Below are 22,382 nucleotides of genomic sequence, written 5' to 3'. Positions count from 1 at the left end.
TGGCAGCGCCAGCTGTAAAACCGTGCAGAGGTCTCGAGACTGAGAGTACTTAGGGGTATATTAGAAACAAGTGAAAGGACCTTTGTACTCAGAGATAGACATTAAAGACGCAATAGCAAAAGCAAGACACTTCACGTGGGGACGACTACCTTCACATCTCCTCAACTCTTACTTTGGGCTCTTTCTAGAAAGACCTTTCTCCTCCTGGCCAAGCTGTGTGCTGAGCCTGTGCCAGCAGGGAGGTCACGCTGTGTTTGTATCCTTACGGTGTCTCCTGCGGGCAGACTGTGATGCTGCAAATTCAGGTCAAGTGCCAGACTGACTGCGACTGAAGCAGCCCCTCTTCAAATGCAGGCTCGGGAGCAGCTGTAGGCAACAGCAGGGACCTGCAGTCACTCTTGCTCTTGGGTGCCGGGTGCTCGCTGCGTGTCCGCCAGCACTGCTGGTCATGCTGTGCCTATAGCTGCCAGGTTTGGTGGGATGAAGCAAATGGAAATCCTCTTCCTTTCCCACTCTTTGTGTTGCTCTTTTCCGCTCCATTTAGGACTGAAAGCCTTCCCCTGCTTTGGCCAGTGTTCCATCGAGTCCCCTGGGCTGCAAGCGCGGGAGGACGTGGGCTCAGCTGGAGCACAGAGGTGTGCTGTGGGGTGGCGTTTCAGGGAAGCATCATATTGCCCTTGAATTTTATTACAGCTTGTTTTCACGGAGGTTAATTTAGTGTCAAATCTGATCTGACAAGACTGTTTTCAGCTGTGAGAGAGTATTTGGGAAGCTTTCACAGAATATGACTGTTTTGCCTGCTGCTAAATACACGTTTCTGTTGGAGATAGCTTTGAAATACAGTGGGGTGAGGGTTGCTGAAGGCACATAACACAACGCAGTGGCTTTGTGGAGACACAGAGGCTGCTCTTGTTCGGTCGCCCACGTTTGGATCCCTCTTTGGCCAAGGTCAACGAGCAACTTTCAGTTGGTGCCAGAGCCAAAAGCTTCAGCTTCATGAGCAGCGAAGGGTCGAGGGGTGAGTGCCCGGCTGTGCGCTCTTCTCACCGGAGATGATGCCAGTTTTCACTTGGGTGACATCTGGGAGATTGAACCAAATGGTGCAGTCATCGTTTCACCCTTGGTGTGTCCGGTGGAGCTCCTTGCGGTGGGGGGAGCATCAAGCCAGTGAGGAAAACTGAACCCTTGGAAAGCAGACATGCAGTGTGTGTGGCTCCGCTCGCAGCGGTGGTGGGTGCTGGTGGCTGCTGGACGATCCCAGCCTTTTCCCTGGGCAGACCCGCGTTTGCAGTCATAATCTTTGCAAATCCTGGAGAGCATTCCTTTAGTTTTCAGCGCAGGAGTTTTTCAGACATTTCTAGGTGTTGCAGATGACCTTGAATGGAGAATTTTACATCATGGATAGCCTTACGAGAACCAATTAGCAGCGGCAAAATCTTGGAGATTACTTGTGCAGCTCCTATCTGGAGGAGCTGCGAGCAGCAGCCAAATTGAACTGCTGGAATCGGGTTAATGGAATTTCATGCTAGACTGAGCTCAGTGCAAGCCTTACACTGTCGCATAGTTCTAAAAATTAAAAGCGAATGAATTGTGCAATAGCTTTTGCAAATGGTGGTTCAGCACATTAGGTAGAGAAGCCCCCGAACCAGGGAGGAGGCCCCGAGCCTCTGAGGAGATTTTGTGTTTAAGAACGTGGGGGATTTGTGAGGCTCCCTAATAAGCAATTGTGATTGCAGGAGCTCGCACGGCGGCTTGGGGATGCAGGAGGGGTGCTTTCTATTCTGGTTTGTTCAAAATGGATTTGTAGCTTCCTACGTTCAGCTTGAACTGGCACAGGAGTGCAATTCTGCTAAATATCAAATGGGAATGGAGGTGGAGCTGGATAAAAAGTCCTGTATTTTATCTTAATATATTTATATTCACCTGTCCTTTTCTGGTGAGGTGAGAGACAGAAGCTAGCTTTGAGGAGATAGAGCTTTTTTAAGCCTTTGTTCTATCCTTTGGATGACCAGAGGATGTCACGGGGCCACTCTTCAGGCACACGGAAGAGGGGTAGCACAGAACAGGGAGATGTCGTTCCCAGTGGATCTCTGGCTGGTTCCCAGCTGATCTCTGCAAGAGCAACTGGGAACCAGCCCAACAGTGCGGCGTGTTTGGGCTGGTAACATCTCCAGTGCCCTTCTTGGTGCTGTCCCTGTACTGCTTACAGAAAAGGTTCCCGTAGCTCCCGTTTGGCCTGGAAAAGAGCTGCTGAACATAGGATTTCAGGAGCACTCCTGATTTTATAATCACCTTTCTCCAATCTGTTCTCAGTATTTTTGACTCTTTTCTCCCCATTCCATCTCTGTCTTCACAGAGAGCCAAGATTGGGACCGGGTCCAAGGCTGCAGATGAGAAGACCACAAATGCCATTTCCAAATTCGACAACAACGGGAGCAGAGATCGGATGAAACTTTCGGATTTCAATTTCCTGATGGTGCTCGGAAAAGGCAGCTTTGGGAAGGTGTGGTACAAATATATGCCTTTACACTTTTGCACTTAACCAGTTTAGCATTTCTGAGCTGTGGCCGAGTGGCTGCTCCAGTGCTATCCGTCCTGGCTCTGCCTGGGAGCACTGGTGTCCCAGTACTGGGAACCCAGTTCACTGTCTCCTTCTGGGTGTCATGACAGCTGTGTCACAGCGATGAACATCCGAGATGTCCGATCAGATCACAGAAATCAGGTGCTCTCTTTTGCAAAGCAGAGTGTGCTCTGTGTCTTTAAAGCTTGTTTTTAATTGGCCAATTTTTTTCCTCTAATAATTACAGATATAGATGAACATTTTAATTAACTTTCCAGACCGTTTATGAGTGGTAACAGAATTTCATTCTTCTAGTAATTATGTGTCTTGGAGCTTTCATTTTCCTTGGGGTCTTGCCAACTTTGTCACGATTTCCATTAGAATTCCCAGTCCGCGGGTGCTGCTCAGAGCAGGCAGGAAGGTGGGCAGCGTTTGCTGGTGACGGATGGCCCAACGCTCCTCTGATTAGTGAATTGCCTTAATTGCAGGGAATATTGCTTTGCTTTTGGGCACATCTCTTGGGCGGGCAGCGAAGGGAATGCCAGCGATGCTCACCCATCACCTGCTGAGCATGAGGGGCGAACGTGCTTCTTACAGCTGCTGGCCTTTCCCCTCCCGACCTTTTACCACTGATGTTTGAGCTTGGGGACATCCCGCTGTCTCTAAACACGTGTTTGCTCCCTTTCTGAAGGTGGAGGGCTTAGAGATCCACTGAAACATCTGTGATGGGAAGAAGACAGGGAGTTCCTGCTGGTCCCCAGCATCCAGAGCAGCAGCTGTCGATGCTGCTGGGGAGGAGGCTGCCGTTGCTCTGTTTTACACCTTTACTGTGGGTTGCCAGCCTGGGGAAGCAGGAAAGCCCCATGCTGCTCTCAGTAGCATAGAGATATCCCAGTCTCCATGTCAGTTTTGCTCCCTTTTGTCTCCCTCCCAGCACCTAGTCCCTTTTAAAGGCTATGCCTGGCATCTGGAAAATGTTGTTGTATGTTTTTTCCCCCCTCCTTCTTTAATTTGAGAACCATTAGCAAACTCTTCAGTCGGCATCACGGCTTATGTAAGGGAATGTGTGACAGAAACTGTTCCCTGGAACAGAATGTTATAAATATGCTAATTAGTGCTTATTAAAACAGCACGTTGGTTTCTTGGGTTGGATGCAGCCTCACCCTCACGTGTGCCTGCGCCTCGCTGGGATGCACTTCCCCCGGCTCTCCTAGTGCCCCAGCATGCCGCTGCCCATCCCGGCACAGCGAGGCGGCACGGCACCACCTGCTTGCTTCACACGTACACGGGAAGAGCTGGGCAGAGGTGTGCAGGTCCACGCTGTGCCAGCACTCAGCCTGTTCCCAGCCCTCGCCATGCCCGGTGGTGCCCATGACAGCTGCATCCTTCTCCACGGCTGGCACCGCCTGCTCCGGTGCTTGGCCAGCGCTGCAGCCTCCCTCCTCCCAGGCTGTGGCTCAAGCAGGCTCGGAATGCTCTTTGAGCATAATTGCACTGTTTTAGGGAGTCTGTGTCTCAAGCTTGTTAACCCTTTGGCATCAGTGGCTGTGATTTACTGCTTAGCACTTTTCTCTCTCCACCGCTCCTGCTCTCCAGGGTCAGGAGCACCTGTGTGTCGGCTTCGGTGGGCTGTGATAAACCTGCTTCCTCTACCAACAGCATCAGAATATCTACAGTTATTATGCTGGAGCATTCCCAGACAAACACGCTGTATTACAAGAATAAATCAAGTCAAATATCACCTTTTTCTGAACAGAAAAAATAAATAGAAGGATGCAGCCTGCTTTCCAGAGAGGGAGGTGCCCAGAGCTTGGATGTGCACGGTCCTGGCTCGGCATGTGCAGCCCTGGGGTTCAGGGTGACTCTTGCACTCCTGGGTGGTCTCAGATCTTCTTGGGAGTGGCAGCGTGTCTCTGGGAGCTGGCACTGGTGCCAGGCCTGGGCTGGCATGAGGAAGGAGGTGTTTCTGGCTGGAGAAGGCAGCACTTGGCACAGCCCGCCCGGGGGTTGCTTTGCTGCAATATAAATAGAGGAGAGTTAAATTATGTGGCTTGCTGATATTTTTGCAGCTAATCAATCTGTCGTGCTATCAAGCTGTCAATCTTCTCGGGGGGTTTTATGGTCTTTTTCTGAGTGGGGCTGATTCTTCTGCCTCTATGATTATGGATGATAGTGCAGTGGGAGACCGTTTTCACATCCAATGATAATCTTGCAGTTGTAAAATGCTTTCCTCTCCTCTCTTGGTATGAAACGTGGCAGAAGGACTGGCAGTTGGCGCACTCGGGCAGGGACTCGGTCTGGGATTTGCAGAGATGTTCTGTAGCCTCTATGACATGGTGAGGTTTGGGTGCACGCTTCCCACTTTACCCGCGTGCATCCTGCGCGCGGCTCCATGTAGGGTGCTACCAAATGCATTTGCTTGTTTGGATCTCTTTGTCTTTACAGTGTGATGGGTTCCAACCTTTATCTTTGTCATTCTCAGCCCTTGCTGAAGCCTGGTCATCAGCGCCTGTCCTTCTCCTGAGTTTTCCGCTCTAGCTGTTCTACAGTCACCATAGGAACCACGATGCAAGCTTGGAGCCAGCCCCTTGCCCACCACGAGCACGGAGCTCGGAGCAGGCTCCTCTGCGGAGCTGGATGAGCTGGGGCTCCGCACAGCAAGCTGCCACGCTGCCACTGCAGCACGGAGCTGCCGCAGGCAGGGGCAGAGGGAGGTGCTGTTGGAGATGGTAACCTCAGCCCCAGAGGCTGCTCACCGCCCTGTCTCCTGCTCGGAGAATGGGACAAGTCTGCTAATGCTGGTGCAGACTTTGTGCCTGTCGTGCAGGGTGCAGAAGGTATTTTCTCGATTGGCCACAGGCCAGAGCCTGCGATCTCTCCTGTATGTGCAAATTCACAGCAACTGCAGCATCCTGACCAGAGTTAGTCCCCACATGCACTTCTGGAGCTGCTCGCTCTGCCAGCCCAGGTGTGAGGGAGAAATTCAGGAACATGTGGTTCTCAGCATCCCTCTGCTGTCACCTAGATGTGGGCAAACTCAGCCTCTTTGCTGTGGGTGCGGTGCAGCTGAGGTTTAGGCAGCTGTGAAGTCCTTTTGCCTTTTCCGTTTCAGTACAAGGCTGATTGGCTTGATGTGGTGGGACATGGTTTGGTCAGCACGGTGGGGTTGGGCTGACAGTTGGACTGGATAAGCTTAAAGATCTTTTCCCACCGTAATGATTCTATGATTCTACAACAGCAGGGTAGTTCTGCTCATAATTGATATTGCGTGTAATGCACTTACTCCCAGGTAACTGCCTTTGTCTTCCCCCACACTGTGTCCTTGGAGTGGTCACTTCTCTTTTCCACCAGCTTTGAGCTGCCAAAGCTTGTCTGCTTTTATCACTTACAAATCAGCCCCATTTTTAGCACCTGCACACGGAGACTTGTAAATCCCAACTTGCATAAAAATGGTGATGTTAAACAGAGGCAATGAACTGAAATGACTCAGTTTGTGCCAAATCACAAGAGAGGCCAGAGGTGCCGGCTCCACATGGAGCGGCTGTGCCTGCTGCCCTTGCACCCCATGCAGGGCACCGCTCTGTCCTTGTGCACAGGGCTGTCCTGGGGACTGCAGGGACAAACCTGGTGCCAGCGCCTGTGCCTTGCTGGACCGCATCACAGCAGCACACCGAGCTGCTCTGGGTTCTCAACTTTCTTCAATCATCATCGACTAAATAAACCGGTTACTGAAGTCACTGACATGCTGTCAGCCTGCTTTTCAGCGCTGCTGAGGGATGAGTGCAGCGTGTGGCTGCTGCAATCCTGCTCACTGATGGAAATGGAAATGCCAGTGGATTTCCAAAGCACTTGGCTTAGGAGCTCGGTGCCTTTCCCAGCTAATCCTGACAAGCAGCACGTCTAGGACAGCCGCAGCCAAGCGCTGCAACGAGCCAGAGCCACGGGCTTTCAGAAAGACTCTGCCAGTTGTCCTGTGCTCTTTACCGTAACCCGGGGCGGGGGGGATGGAACTCCTCAGCTGTGGTGCTGTGTCCCCTGCCTTGTCCCCAACTCCCTGGGATGTGTCCCCATCCTTGTTCCCTCATCTCTTGGGCTGTGTCCCCAGCCTTGTCCCCTCCATTCCATGGCTTTCCCCACAGTCCTCAGGCTGTGTCCCCAGCCTTGTCCTCTCCGTCCCTTGTGCTGTGTCCTTCACCTTTCTCCCCTGGCCCTCAGGCTGTGTCGCCTGCATTGTCCCCCCTGGGCTGGCGCCCTGCTGCCCTGTCCCCAGACCCTGATGGGTGCTGCCCTGCCCGGGCCAGGCTCTGCCGCAGCTCCAAGACTCGGTGCTCAGGGCACCCAGGTACGTTGCTGTGGGGAGCGTGGGGTGCCAGACCCCTGTCATCTCCTTGGGGCCAACAAGGGGGTTAACCCCGCTGTCCTTAGTGTGTCAGAAGCTGTGAGCCTCGCTCGCATTTCCTCTGCAAAGCCAGAATGCTTCTCACTCGCACACTGTTGCTGTTGAGGTTTGTGATGTGTTTTCCAAACACTTGAGCTCCTGTTCCCGATGCACTCGGAGGATTTCAGCCGACTCGGGCAAATGGGAAGCCGTTCATTCCCACTGAGTGCTCGGCTTTAATGCGATGAGAGAGAGGGAAGGGAAAATAGGAAGCAAAGTGTGGTTTCAGAGTCCACTTAATTTGTTGGCAGCCCAAGGAGCAGCTTATGCTGATGAAGCATGGCGGAACGGTTTGGGATCCTCCCTGGGCTGATGGGATTAACGAGGGCAGTTTGCACCAGCAGCAGCACTGCTTCTATTTATTGTAATAAATAAACCTGCAAATGGGTGAAACTGGTTTAAAATGGGAGGTTGAATGGATTTGTCTGCATGAGAGAGGCTTTGGCTGGGTGATGGGTGGGCTTTGATCACTGGGTACATTGTGGAAGGGCTGTGCAAGGCAGAGAAAACCTTCCCGTTTTTTCTTACCATTGTCTGTAAACTCTATTCCACTTTGTTTTTACCATTTTATAACTTGATGGGCTCTGTTCAAGCTCTGGACACCCTTCCCCGCTGCTGCTGGCACCCTGAGGGTGCTGAACCAGGGCCCAGCCTGGAGGTGGAAGCTGATGGAGGGCGATCCATGGCTTGGAACTCAACAAACCCCTTGGACCATGTTCCTTGAAGGGGATAAGGAGGCAAGAAAGTAGATGTGGCACGTGCTAGACTTAGGATTCCTAAAGAACTTTGGAAATGCCACTGGTAGCTTCCTGCACCATTTGGCACCTGAATTCCTTTTCAGGGTTACAGTGTGAGCCGCAGGATGGTAAGGGAGTTGTTATTTTTGACTGTGGCAAGCTAGAAGCATTGCAGATCCATGTTTTCCTTTATCCTGCGTGTCTCTTCTCCCTCATGCAGGTGATGCTGGCAGAGAGGAAGGGCACCGATGAGCTCTATGCCGTCAAGATCTTGAAGAAGGATGTTGTTATCCAGGACGATGACGTCGAGTGTACGATGGTTGAAAAACGCGTCCTGGCTCTCTCCGGGAAGCCTCCATTCCTAACCCAGCTCCACTCTTGCTTCCAGACAATGGTATGTGCCAGTACCCTGGCAGCGTGTTATGGATTTTGGTCACTTGTGTCATTTTTATTCATTTTTGGCACTAGAGTTAGTGGGCAGAAACCCTGAGAGACCCAGTGTCACGAGCTGTCCGTGATCAGTGCCTTCCTGAGTGGCTGCAGGGTGCCCAGGAGCTGTTTGGATGGAGCCATGGGGAATTCTGCCCTGATCACACATTTGAGCTTCTCTAACACATAGGTTCCTTTCTGGATGTACATCACTTACACTTGCAAAAGCAGCCATGTATTTTCTGCCTTGGAAACCCTACAACTCATCCAGTTTGCTTACAAAAATGTGTGCATGAGCAAAATGTGAGTGCATCAAACCGGAGGGGGCAATGTTCTGTATGTGCACCCCTGAGATGTTTTCCCCAGGAGCTGCAGCTGGCATTAGCCCATGATCTCCAGCCCCTCAGAAGCGTCCCCTGCCCCTAATGTCCCTGCTGATTCGACAGCAAAGTGCTGTGCTTGTTATCAGGATTCATTCTTGTGATTAAAAATCTGAGTAGAGAGCAAAACCTGGTACAAACTGCAGGAAATTCCATTTTGAATGGGCGTGTGTTTAAGTTTGCCCAAATCAGAAATGGGGAGGAGGTGTGGGGCAGAGGACAGGGACCTTCCAAGCAATCTCTGCCCAGCAGTCAGGCAACCTGTGAATGAAACGGCCCGGGTACATGGCAGCAAGAGCGGGGAGAGGAGTCAGCAGAGTCCTTCAGAATGGTGACGATGCTGTCCAGGAGGATTACATTTTAATGTTATCCCAGAACTTTCATTTCCCAAACACATTCCATGTATTTAAAGCCTTTGCAGCGCAGTAATCAAAATGTGGCAGGAGAAGCTATTTCACACAGCATCTCCCTGGCATCTGAAGTGAGTCAGCGCGGGATTATTCCTGGCAGACCGATAGTAGCTTAATAGTAATCGTATTTGTAATGTAATCAAAATGTATAGCAGGGTGTATTATCAAATGCTGGCACAAAGCACTTTGATTTCTGGGAGCACAGTCCTGAGTGCTCTCCTCAGCCGGGGCTGTTAGCTCGGCGGCTGGTGGGAGAGAGAAAAGCCCCAAATCTGCATTTTAAAGAGTAAGCAAAGATGAGCAATGAGAGAGCTCCTGCATGGGTCTGAAGGGCGAGAAGCTGGGCTGGGCCGGCTGAGGGATCTTGGGGTGCTGTGCCCCAGAGTGGTTGTGGGTGAAGCCTGGGCACCAGGGGTGACCTGGGTGACCTGGGGTGTCCCCAGGTGAGCTGTGCCTTTGCTGATGACCTCCCCTCCCTCTGGGGCTCAGCAGTGAAGGGCACAGCAGCAGGGACGTCTGAAATGATAAATAACGGGTGGATGGGGAGCTCAGCTGTGGTCCTGGCTTTCACTCTTGCTCCCAGTGGGGAGCCAGGCAGGAGGAGGACCCAGCCAGGGGTTCATTAGGAGATGGAGGGCACAGAAAGGAGCCCTGGGTATTGCGCCATGGCTGCCTAAGGGAGAGATATGCGTGTTTTACCCTCTTTATACAAAGCCGTGGGGGGGTTATTTATGCATCTGTAACTTGCTGTTGCTCAGTGAGGTTGGATGCTCCACACTTGGACAGACCGCGTCCTTTTCTGCAGTAGACATGAGCCAGGACAGCTTTCCGTGCCCGTTCTGTAGGCTGGCCGGCCATCTGGCTGCTTTGTGCAGGGCATTTTTTTTCTCTGAAGCACCAAGCATTCTCTTCTCCACCCAAATGAGGAAAGCTCAAATCCTGCTTTTAGAGCTCAGCTGGCTGCTTCAAGAGATCGTCTTTTTAATACTCTTCCTTCTTGAAGCTGATCGATATATTTAGGAAGCAGCTGCAAGCGAGCACAGTGCTGCTTTGCTCTCCCGTTGCAGAATGACTGGCACGGCAGCGGCTGCTGAAGGTGACTTTGCCTGCCTGTGCCTCACTGCTGAACCGGCCCAGCGCCTTGGCAGGGGCGGCAGTTACATAGGTGGATGCTCCCAGATTCCAAGTGTGTGACAGACCAAAATTTCTTCTCTATCCCATCAGTGCTGCATGTGTTACATAGCCTCATTGCCCCTTCAGTAGCGTATTTCATTCCTGTTGAGGCTGCCCTGCGGTCAGAGGGGCTGCGTGTTGCCCACGAGCGTGCAGGAGCCACTGACCCGAGTTGCCCCATGGCCCTCATTGTGGTAGCGCTCACATCTGCAGATCTTCTGGGCTTCTCGTCCTTAGTGTCTTAAAAGCAGAGCAAAGTTCATTTAGGGAGGAAATAAAGAATGGGAAATATCAATTATGAATAGATGATCCCAGGGCTGGAGCACCTCCTGGACGAGCACAGGCTGGGAGAGTTGGGGTTGTTCGGCCTGGAGAAGAGAAGGCTCAGGGAAGATTGTAGAGCAGCTTCCAGTGCTAAAAAGAGCTCCAGGAAAGCTGAGGAGGGGCTCTTGATCAGGGTGGGCAGGGACAGGATGAAAGTGAATGGTTTTCGGCTGAAAGAGGGGAGATTGAGATAAGATCTTAGGAAGAAATGTTTTGCTGTGAGGGTGGGGAGGCCCTGGCCCAGGTTGCCCCATCCCTGGAGGTGTTCAAGGCCAGGTTGGATGGGGCTTGAAGCCTGTGATCCAGTGGGAGGTGTCCCTGCCCATGGCAGGGGGTGGAACAACTCAAACTGTTCTGTGATTCTATGACGAAACACCCTGCAAAACAGCTTTGGTGAAAAACGAGAGCAGATTTGTTAATGGGAAGTGAAAACTCTGTTTTGGGAGTTCCTCCCCTTGTCTTCTCTATCGGATCTATCTGCAAAGGAGTTCGTACCCCTGTCTTACAGACTCCATGTGAACGTGAGCAGTGCCTGCAGCCCTGAGGGAGGGCAGCGATGATAACTCTGTTGCCATGAGAAATCTAGACTGGAGCAGCCAGTTGCCCTGGCCCATATTTCTGACCCCTGCAGATTCCCTACTCTAATAATTTGGCTGCTAATTATTTGCTTTTTGCTTTTTTTTTTTTTTTAGGATCGCTTGTATTTTGTGATGGAATACGTGAATGGTGGGGACTTAATGTACCAGATCCAGCAGGTTGGAAGGTTTAAAGAGCCGCATGCTGTGTAAGTTCAGTAGCCTGCGTTGGGTACCTTCAGGGTAGGTATTTGATGTACATTTGTCATCCAGCTGGAAATATAGGCCGAGCTGCAGGCTTTTGTGGTGCAAGCCCTGGGCAGAAAGGGAGGAGAAAGGAAGGACAGCAGGAACTGGAAGATGCAGGATGATTCTTTGCCTGGTGCCAACGTGCCCCAGCTCATCTTTGGGATGTGTGGCACTTGTAAATAATCGACCTTCAGAAGAGCTCCAGGCAGGGAGGTTGGAAGCTTCCTGGGAGCTCCAGTGTTCTGCCCTGTGCCCTTCCCAGGATATAAGGGATGTTGGCTCTTTGACTCCTCTGCGGGGGTCGCTAACATGAGTCTTGGCTGGTAGCTTTTGGCTCCTGCTGCCTGTAGCCTGGATGGAGCAGAATGCATTCATGAAAGCCTTCATATGCTTAAATAAACACCACAAACAGCGAGCAGAGCCTGGATGGGTTTGAGCGGGTGTTGTGCGCTCTGAGAGTCCTTGGAGACCCAGAATATAATTTAAAGAGAGCGGTGGCAGCACGTGTTATCTCCTCGCCCTCCCCCAGATGACAGATAACGTTTCAAGCCGCACTGCCAGCACACAGTAAGGAACAGCATAATTCCCAGCTCTCGCTTAATGAGAATTTGTGTAACAAGGAGTGACAACCCCCTGCTAGCCCACAGCAGCCTGCTCCCATACCTCCCTGAGTCGAGGGAGTGCTGGGTCACTCTTATGTGACACTTGTCTGGTATTTTTATGTTGTGGCTGTCTTTGTCCTTTGGTCATGAATGCCCAAAATATTTCATCTGGTGTGATCGGGTTTGAAGGGTTTTCATTCTGATTCTTCTCCTTTAATTATCAGTCTTCCTTTTGACTCTTTCATTTCAGATTCTACGCAGCAGAAATAGCCATTGGCCTCTTCTTCCTGCAGAGCAAAGGCATCATTTATCGGTAGGTGAGCGAGTTCCTCTTTCCTCTCTTCCCCTGAGAGTGCAGCTGCAGCCCTGTGATGCTCTGCGGGGCTCTGGCCCTGCTTGTGCCACAGATGGGTCTGGCACACCCAGAACGGAGCTGGGAGCCTCGTAGCATCATTGGGTTTTGAGAAGATTCTGCTCTTTTTCTCAATTTATAGGGAGGCAGCTTTGGTTCCTCTCTTGTCTCCATTTCGTGCATCTCTCCACATGACACAAATGCTCACTGGCAGCACGGTCCAGTTCCGAACCACGTATTTTGCTGCAGGGCACTATTTTCTTACCATTTACACTGGAGTGAGTGCTTATGAGTGGCTTATTCCAAGATCTGCAGTGGAAGTCTGTCACTTCTGGTTCAGATACAAAAACTTCTTTTCTGTTTGCTGTATGATCATAACAACCCGAATGAGCCAGGTTACTGCCAAGCACCAGACGGGGCACTGAGGCTGCTGGTTAAGCACTGAAACTAGTGTTCCACTGCTCTTTCCTGCTCCAGGAGCATTCCCAGAGCCCAGGGTAGAGCAGAGCATCCTAATGAGTGTCAGATACCATTAGCTGCTTTGCAAAAAGGAATGCCAGCTGTGCTACTGAAGTTATGAGATGCCGAAGACTGTTATGAAGATGAAAGAAGTGAAGCAAACCTGACATGAAGGGTATTTTTTTGCCATCAGCCACTACAGAGAGCTTCTAGAGCTGCTCATCCCCAGTGCCCTTCCTTCCTTCCTCTGAATCTGATTCCAGGCTCATGTCCCTCTGCCTTTGGTCCACCAGGGTTCCAAGCACTGACACAATAGTTGGAAAACGCAGGCTTAAAAAACAGCAAAGAGTTATAAATGATGCTGTTCACTTTATTGGGCCTTTACTTAATGAAGTTCAGCCTCATGCAGCCCCAGGGCTCTGCTGAGCAGGCCCTTCCCAAAGGGGACCCGTGGCCGGGGTCTGTAGGAAGAAGGCTCGCACAGACCAGCTGCTGCGCCAGCTCCGGCGTCGTGCGGTGCATTTGCCCTTCACCACCATCGGCAGAGCCCTGGCCGACAGAGCCAAGAGGTGGGCAGGGCACCAGGGTGCTGCTCCGTCCCCTGCCAGGTCACAGTAGTCTTTGGGAAAGGGGAATCTTGCAGACATGCTCCAATATTGCTATGGAGACCTCCAGGTGACACCCAGCACAGAACAGGAATAAGCCAGAAATGGCACAGATCGCAGAACCATGTGGAATTTGTGAGCCTGGTGATGTATAAATCGCACCTGGAATACTGGGTGTTGGCTGCAAAGCTGTCCTTCAGGCTGGAGCTCCACCTTGGCGGGGGTTTGTCAGGGCCAGGATCGGATCAGGAGCTCTGCAGCTGAACCTGCTGAAGAGCAAAGGTCCTGCAGGGCTGGGAACAACTAACGGATACACTGCGGATAAGAGAGAAACATGTTTGATTTTGTGGGGGAGCATGGTATGGGGGCTGCTGAGCAGGTGTTTTTCATTGCTGATGGGCTCTAAGTGCACTTTGATTTTTATCGGTGCTAAAAACCCATCTAGTAACTCTGTCCTCCTGCTAGGAGAGTCTTTTCCATCACACACTTAAAAGCGATTTGCCCAATGTGGTGTTCCTGTGGGTTAAAGGTGGAGTAAACACTTCATCCTGGCAGACCTCTGAGTTATTTTCACTCGTTGCCCCAAACATTGTCCTACAAAGAGTCTGCGAGTGAGACGAAAGCAGGGCTCACTCGCAGCAGAGCACCTGGAGTCAGGAGCCTTGGCTCTTTGCTGGGTGACTTCATGTGTGGTCTTTTGAGTCATCGTTTTGTTTTCTCTTTGTAGAGACCTAAAGCTGGACAACGTGATGCTGGACAGCGAGGGGCACATAAAGATCGCAGACTTTGGCATGTGCAAGGAGAACATCTGGGACGGGGTGACCACCAAGACCTTCTGCGGCACTCCAGACTACATTGCACCCGAGGTAGGAGATGCAGAAGGGCAGCTGATATTCCAGTGTGTTTCGGCAGCTGGTCTGATGCTCTTTTCCATGGGATGGCTGTGCTTTGGGCAGCTTTCTGGTGGAAACAGAGCCGTTAGTGAATTTATTCTCAGCCTGGAGAGTTCACCCCCTCAGCACTGTCCTTCCTTCCAAAGGCTACGGCTGCCTGTAGGGAAGCAGCGATATTGGATCTGCCTCTCCATTGAGCTGCATGCCTTGCTTCTGCCTCAAAGGACAGAAGATCCTCCATGCTGGTCTTCCTGTAGTGTTTTTCCCTCTCTCAGTGCTTTTCCCATGTCTGTGCCACTGGTGTCACCATGCCTGTCTGCTCCTTGGCACACACAAACCCACCAAGGGTTGCTCCTCGCATGCTTCCTTGCTCCTGGTGAAGATGAGCCCAGGAGCTCAGCTGTGCCCCTGCCAGGCACAGCCCAACGTGAGCAGTGGGAAAAATGGGATTATCAATGGATTGTATTTCCATGTGAAGTGGAAACCTTTAGATCTCTCCAATTTGGTAGTGGCATCGAGGTGGGTGTGATGGGGGGAGGCTCCCTCCATACAGCTCTGTGTCACCACACAAGCACTTTGCATTTGGTTTTTATTTATGGGATGGAGGCACTCGTGGCGCTCACACAAAGTGCTATACGGGTGCCTTTGAATGTCAGACTTGTGAAAGTCCCAAATGTCTATTCTCTTAACATAAAAATATCCCCTAAAATCCTCTCACTCTGCTGAATTTTCAATGATGAGATTGATACTGATTCATTTAAATATTTCAGAGAAAGAGGTGCTTTTCTCTAGGATATAGTTAGATGTGCTTGTGTGCTGAACTACGTTGTGTTTTGCTGCAGCCAGAGAGGTTTTTAATTACTCATTTAAACATGTATAACATATCCTCATCTACCAGGGCTGATATTGGTGCTCTGTCGGTTCATAGCACAGTTGCTGTGTGAGATTAATGCTCTTTCAAAGCAGGACAAATGACCGGTTCCCTTGGTATTTGCCTGAGCATTAACACTTAAACTCTTACTTTATTCTCTTTGCTTTAATTTTTTTCCCCAAAAGAAAAACGGAAAGTGGGAAATTAGGATGCGAATCACTACAATACCCAGAAAGGGAGTAAAGCCTGCGGCCAGTGGGGCTCAGAGAGTCATTATGCACATCCTGTTCGGCAAAGGGAAGGGGGGATGCAGTTCTGGGTGGGCTTCTCCTCCCCCCAGTTAGGAAGCTGCAGAGTTCTCAAGCCAACATATCTTCAGGGCAAACATGTCCTGTGTCTGCTTGACCCATTTTAAGTGCTTTTTTTGTTCCAAGGCACAGCCCTGTGTGCCCAGGGGACAGGTACTGAGTGCAGGTGACCCCGCATGTGTGATTCCCTCTGAACAAAATGTGTTCTTCAGCCGCTGGGGTTTGACCTTCCCTAAAGTGCAGTCAGCAAATTCAATTTACAGAGACTGCTTTTCTGCCAGTGCTTTTCTTCTAAGCGCTGTTTTCTTTTAAAGGCCTTTATGGTGTGAACAGTTCACACCTAAATTTCCCAGAGCACTCGTAAATCATCTAAAGAACAAGAGAGAGGAACTTGTTGCACTGAGTGCCCTCAGTCCAGGAATTTCAGAGCTGAAACTTGATGTTTGCTGACAGGGGGAAGGGTCAGGCCTGACCCCAGGATGCTGTTAGAACGTGTGGAGTCACGTCACAGACCGTGGAGTGATGTGGGTTGGAAGGGACCTCAAAGCCAGTTCCACCCCCTGCCATGGGCAGGGACACCTCCCACTGGATCAGGGGCTCCAAGCCCCATCCAACCTGGCCTTGAACACCTCCAGGGATGGGGCAGCCACCACTGCTCTGGGCAACCTGGGCCAGGGCCTTCACACCCTCACAGCAAAACATTTCTTCCCAAGATCTCATCTTCATCTCCCTTCTTTCAGCTCAAAACCCTTCCCCCTCATACTCCCCCTGCCCTCCCTGATCAAGAGCCCCTCCTCAGCTTTCCTGGAGTGCCTTTCAGTACTGGAAGCTGCTCTAAGGTTTCCCCAGAGCCTTCTCTTTTCCAGGCTGAACAACCCCAACTCTCTCAGCCTGTCCTCATAAGGGAGGTGCTCCAGCCTTCGGATCATCTTCGTGGCCTCCTCTGGACTCACTCCCACAGCTCCATGTCCTTCCTGTGCTGAGGACTCCAGAACTGAAGGCAGAACTCTGGGTGTCACCATGCTGGGACATGTGGCTGGACCGAGACGAGGACAGAGGAGAAGACTGGTGTTGCTCTTGTTCTCTAGTTGTGCCTTGGTGCTGGTGCCTTTGTGGGATGGAACTTGTCTCTGCTTAGGCGAGGTGGCAGCACCTGACCTGCATCCTGCCGTACCTCCTGGTCAGATCCCATTGGACACCACAGAGGTCTTTCACAAGAGCGGGGTGGCTGAACAGGACTCCAGCAGCTGCGGGACTGGATCCTTGCTCGGGAGCAGGGGTAGTGATGACAGGAGCAGACCTTTGGGGCTGGGTTGTTGTGTTCGTTCTCCAGTGATTAGCATACGATTTGCATCTACATTTGAGTATAGGCATCTTTGCGGCATAGGAGTCTGTAATTAGGATGAATAAATTGTGTAATTGTTTTGCATTAAGTAACAGATGGCAGAGCCCAAGGCCTGTCAAACCCCTGGTGCGGAAATGATGCCCAGCAGCAGCCACCCAGCAAATAAACTGAGCTTGAGAGACCCTTTGGAGCAGAGAGGTGACTGCGGCAGCCCGGCTCCTGCTGGACCTGGCGCTGCTGGAGGGCAGACCCTCGTGCTGGAAGGGAGGATGGACTGAGAATTGATAAGGTTTGAAAAGACCTCTCAGCTCATCCAGTCTAACCATCAGCTCAACCCCACCATGCCAAAAAAGCCAGGTCCCCAAGTGCCTTGTCTGCACATTTTTTGAAGCCCTCCATGGATGGAGACACCTCTGCCAGGGCTTCACCACTCTGTCAGTAAAGGAATTTTTCCTACTATCCAATCTCAACCAGCCCTTGCACAACTTGAAGCCATTTCCTCTCATCCTGTCCATTGTTACCTGGGAGAAGGGACCAGCACCCACCTCACCACAACCTCCTTTCAGATTTTGCAGAGGGAATTGTGGAAAAAATACAAAAATTCATGTTTGGGTGCCTTATCCAGAAGAAGTGTTGTTATTTGTGAATTAAATAAAAGCCAACCCAAACCTCAAAGTTGTATCAATGTTCATCTTAACTCCAAAACAGTCACGTTGCTCAGGTAAGAGTAGGGCCACTGGCTTTTAGGGTATTTTGTGAGGCGTGTTCTGCAGTAAATAATAGAAAGCAAACTGGCAGCTTGGGATGCAGAGGATGTTGATGGCCCATATGCTGCAAGTCTGTTTTAAAGGGTACCATCCACAGAGGGCCAGACTTATGCTGTTATTTCAAACCAACTGCACTGAAGTCAGCGGAAAAACAATCCCAAAGAGCATCCGGGTGTGCAAGAGCGGCTGCTGCTCCGGCTGCACCGCGCCTGGCTGCGATGGGTCGGAAAGAGCACAACAAATATGCTGAATTTTCATCTGAATCGGAACGAATCTGTCTCAAATCACAGTGAATATTCTGTTTATTTTCCGATATTTAGTGCTCATTTGAGGGCTGATGATTTTTTGAGGTTGCTGAGCGCTTTGCCTGTGTCCTGGTTATGATTGCAGCTTCCCCCGATTCAGGGAACGGGATCTTGGTAGACAACCCTGTCCTTCTGGCCGCGACTGCAGCTTGCAATTAGTTTGCATTGTGCCAGCAGGTTAAAAACAGGAGCGTAATCCTGCTGTTTGCGTTGCTTTCAGATAATTGCTTATCAGCCCTATGGGAAGTCCGTGGATTGGTGGGCATTTGGAGTCCTGCTCTACGAGATGTTAGCTGGCCAGGTAATTGAATTTTAATTGATTCCTATGGGATTGTGTTGAATTCCATTGTGAGCATGTGCTGACATGTCATTTGTTTTGTTGCTGGCAAACGGCGGGGAGCCGTCTCCTCGGTGCTGGAGATGGAGCTGTGGATGCAGCCCCGGGGACTGCGATGCTGAGACACAGGTCGACACGTGGTGCAGCCGGGCTGGTTTGATGGCAGAGGATCACAGCGGCAAAACGGAAGCTCAAAGATCAAGAAATGCTGCTGAACCTCTGTTTGCTTTGTTTTAGGCTCCCTTTGAGGGAGAAGATGAAGACGAGCTCTTCCAGTCCATAATGGAGCACAACGTAGCCTACCCCAAGTCCATGTCCAAGGAGGCAGTGGCAATCTGCAAAGGGGTAAGGGCTGGCGCTGGGTTCCTGGGAGGGGTGAGAAGCGGAGCTGGTGGGCACAGAGCTGCCCGTGCACCTCTGGCATCCTACACGCACTGGGGTCCAGCCTCTCCTTGTCCGCCCCGCTCTGGTCCAGACTGTAGGGTCCCAGCATGAGTGCAGTGGGGCAAAACTCGGTTATGTTCTGGTGCCCACACTCTCTGCTCCTGGAGCTACAACGTATGCTGCTTCATGTGTATATAATTAAAACCAGTTAACAATAACACCTCGATCCTTGCTGTGCCCTTCCATTACCCTGAGCAGAGGCACACGGAGGACTTGAAGGCTGGTGGGTCTATGCTCAGGTGAGGAGCAGGAGGGAATCGAGCCCTGAGTGGGTTGTGGAAGCTGAAGAAATCTGTTCAGAGACACCTTCTCCCTGTGAGGTGCCAACAGGGGAGCTTTGGGCCTCTTTGCCTGAAACTAAAAATGATGCTCAGAGAAATGGATGTGATTGCTCCATAGTTCTCCTAAGATCAGATGCAGAGCCTTCATCCTGCAGAGGCTTCCAGTTAGCGCTGATGAGTCGCCCTTTAAGGGCATCTGAAGTTCAGCGCTGGTGTGCCTCTCTGTTGGGCCGGGGCAGCATTGTCATTATCGGATCTATTAAATTGCCGCGCGGCTCTGCTTTGCCCTGTGTCCTGAGCTCCCTGTAGGTTGGGCTCAGGCGGGACTTCAACGCAGTCCAAATTAATTCAAATTGAGATGAATTTGATGAGCTGGCTCAGTTCTGATGCTGTGCATGTGGTTACTGCTTGGGCCTGAGCCTTCTCTCCGCCAGCCAGTGTCAAACAGCGCTATAAATACCTGTTTGTGTAGGAATTTAAAAAATGTTTGCTTTTAATAGTTAATATTTTAAATATCGGAATGTTCCCTATCTCAAAATAGTGTTTCTATCTACAAATGACACATCTTGCGCTTCACGCTCCCACTGTGGCATTTCAGAGCTTCTTCCCAGCATTGCCAGGATTCGGAGCTGGTGTTAAAGAGGAGAATTCGCTTGTCCCAAGGGAAAAAGCTGCAGCAGGTGCTCCCACCCGGGAGGGGATGCTGTTCAGGCGACCTGCAGACACAGCTGAAATCCAGTTCTTATTCCAGAAACCAAACCAGGAATAGAAGGGGGGATTTCCACATTCCTCTGGCTGTTATTGGCTCGGACATAAGAGAAAAGTCCACTGTGTCCCAAATGGGCAGGAGGGAAGGGAGACACTTTATGGTGCTAAATGTCCTTATCCCCATGGTGTCCGAGGGCACAGTGACTGGAACAGGAACTCGCCATTGGCTTTGTTTGCTCTTGCAGCAGTCAGAATGCGAGTGCTGTAAGTAGGCGAGAGGATTCCATGAGATCCGTCTGCTGGGTGTAGCTGTAATGGCTTTTCTCACTTGTGGATGCTGGGAAGATGTTCAGCCAGGCATGCGGGGCTTGGTCCTTTATACGCTCTTGGGAATTTTTACAGCAAAGTGGTGGCTCCCTTTGTGCAACTGTTGTTTGAGGGGTGTGCGCAAAACCTCCTGATGTTCTGTGCTGCCACCAAACCACTACGCCAGAAAATTGAACTAGAAATGCGTGCGGCATTCAAGAAGTGTCAGTAAGCGAAACAAAGTATTTGCATTTTCCCTGGAAAATCTGTCCCTGTGAGTTGCAGGGGCAGCGAGGCCGTGCTGGTTGTATGGGTATGTGGTCAGCCTTCCAGGAGGGCACAAACCCAGCCTTGGATCAGTGCAGAGCACAAACAAGTGGACAAACCTCTGCTCTTACATGTAAAGGGTTTGGTATTTCACTGCCAGGCTCTCCACAACAATTCTGTCGTTCCCACGTGGTTTCACTCTGGCATGCTGGTGCCAGTCATGACTTACTGTTGTACTGCTCGGAGATGAAAAGCATTTGATCCTGAAAGCCTTCCGTTGGCCCGAGCCAAGAAACAGGCATTAATCAGAGGTGGTTGGCTGGGAAGCAAACCAGAGAGTTAACCAGAACACAGCTCTTTGACTCGGCAGTCGGCATCCTTTAGCAGATCAAATGGAGCCTGCCCTCCTCTGCTGTCAACTCGGGTTTCTTCTCTGGCTGCTGGTGGTTGGAGCTGCTGTTTCGGTGGTGCAGGTGCTTAGCGGTGCTCTCTCCGTTTGGCTATCAGGCTCCTGTCTCAGACCCATGGAGCGGCTCTGTGTGCGTGTGCACGGGCACTAGCACAACCGACACCCATTTTCCATCCCATATGGAGGGGTTTGACTGTGCCTGAGCAAAGCAGCCCTTTCCAGGTGAACCAATTGCCTGCAAGCAGCAGCTCCCTCTTCAATTTCTGCACGCCATCAAACGTGTCAGTTTGCCGCGGGAAAGTTGATTTTGGGTTGTATTTCCACTGATGCTGTTGCCTGAGAAAAGCACATCGTAGCTCCTAGCGCCGCAGCGTGCAGATGTGCTCGTGTCTCAGTGGCCGTGGGTCAGAGAGGGGATCCCGGCTGGGAGGTGGGAGTGTTCTGGAGGGTGCATGGCGAGTGCTCTGGGGTGTGAGGAGTTTGCTGCTTCTGGCTCCAGCTGAAATGCTGGGCTGTGGTTAGGACGGGGCCGGGATGTGCTGTGCCAAGGTGGCGTGGCCGTGCCATGCTGTGTGCCCAGGCTGTGTGCCGGGATGGTGGAGGGACCGCCGCTGCGCAGGGAGGTCTCAGCGGTGGCTGTGAGCCATGTGGTCTCATCGAATGTTGGACAAAGATCTTCTGCATCAGCTGCGGTAAATGTGCCACTGTTTAATGGAGCCCAGGAACACACAGCATCCCCTTGCCTTCCAGGGACAAAAAATAAGGTGTAGTTTAGCAAAGGACTTGAGTCCAGGCTTGGAATTTCCTGTATTAGAGCTGCAAATGGCAGACACACCTATTGCGGGTAGTTTGGTGTGAAGCATCATTCCTTATCTACAGAAGCCTGAAGGGTTTTCACTGTGTTTGTATGGGGATTAAATCTACTTGTTCCTTTTGAATTCAAACAAAGCTAAGTGATTATCCTATATAAGCCAGGAAAATCAATCTGCAGGTTTATGGGGTCCTATATATCAATAACAGATTGTACCTTCATGCTCACACATGTAAAAGCATACTAGGAAAACAAGAACATTTAGTTTCTGGGTGCATATGTTGAAAATACCGGATAACTGCACTGTAGTACAGCTCCGTTCAGCCTTGCTGCAGGTTTGTGAAGTAGAAACCTTCTATGATTCATTAATTGGCTGAGCTGCTCTGAACTTGGTGTGCTTTTGTGTAATGCTGAGGAAGCTGGGGGGTTAACCACGACACTGATTTGAGGGACTGTGAGTGTGTCAAACATCTTCCAGCCCAAAGCAGCCAGTAGGAACCTGGGCTGTGGCTGGGAGAGCCTGTCAGTAAAAGAGCACAGGCTGTGTCTAGTAGAGGGGATGTCGGAGATGTCAAGAACTGTGTGGACGTGGCACTTGGGGACATGGTTTAGTCAGCACAGTGGGATTGGGCTGACAGTTGGACCAGATGAGCTTAGAGTCTTTTCCAACATCAGTGATTCCATGATTCTCTGATTGTCTGATCTGTCCAGCTCATGCTTTCACAGCTGAACTTTGTGCACAGGCATCTGTGAGCTCCAGTGCTGAGGGAGGTACGGATCCCTCAGACAGAGACCTGCTGTCCCGCCTTGCTCCGAGCGATCTCTGGCAGTCAAAGCCAGAGGTGCCGTGTGCTCAGGATCAGCTCTTTGCAGAAAGACCCACAAACGGATTTCTTTTCATGTCTCCTGAAAGCAAACTAAGCTATTTGACGCGACAGCCAAATCACTAAATCAGTTTATTAGTGCATTTCAAGCTCTCACATTGTTGTTGGGGACAACAACCTTATTGAGTCACAGGATGCTTTTCATTCTCCTGC

General features: G+C 51.0%; 1 protein-coding gene across 2 annotated transcripts in view; it reads left to right on the top strand.

The window, feature by feature from the left end:
• The window catches only part of PRKCB (protein kinase C beta), a 128,241-nt gene that overhangs the window by 85,772 nt on the left and 20,087 nt on the right, over positions 1-22,382 (top strand). For both annotated transcript variants that reach the window (XM_054080432.1, XM_054080431.1), the window contains exons 9-15: positions 2,357-2,503; positions 7,956-8,129; positions 11,144-11,235; positions 12,128-12,190; positions 14,021-14,159; positions 18,003-18,083; positions 18,357-18,464. In XM_054080432.1, the coding sequence (XP_053936407.1) occupies positions 2,357-2,503; positions 7,956-8,129; positions 11,144-11,235; positions 12,128-12,190; positions 14,021-14,159; positions 18,003-18,083; positions 18,357-18,464 (804 nt within the window). The remainder of the gene's footprint in view (positions 1-2,356; positions 2,504-7,955; positions 8,130-11,143; positions 11,236-12,127; positions 12,191-14,020; positions 14,160-18,002; positions 18,084-18,356; positions 18,465-22,382) is intronic.

This window comes from Cuculus canorus, chromosome 15 (genome assembly GCF_017976375.1).
Source record: "Cuculus canorus isolate bCucCan1 chromosome 15, bCucCan1.pri, whole genome shotgun sequence".
In the NCBI taxonomy this organism is placed as follows: domain Eukaryota; kingdom Metazoa; phylum Chordata; class Aves; order Cuculiformes; family Cuculidae; genus Cuculus; species Cuculus canorus.
This window is presented reverse-complemented; position numbering and strand designations above follow the sequence as displayed.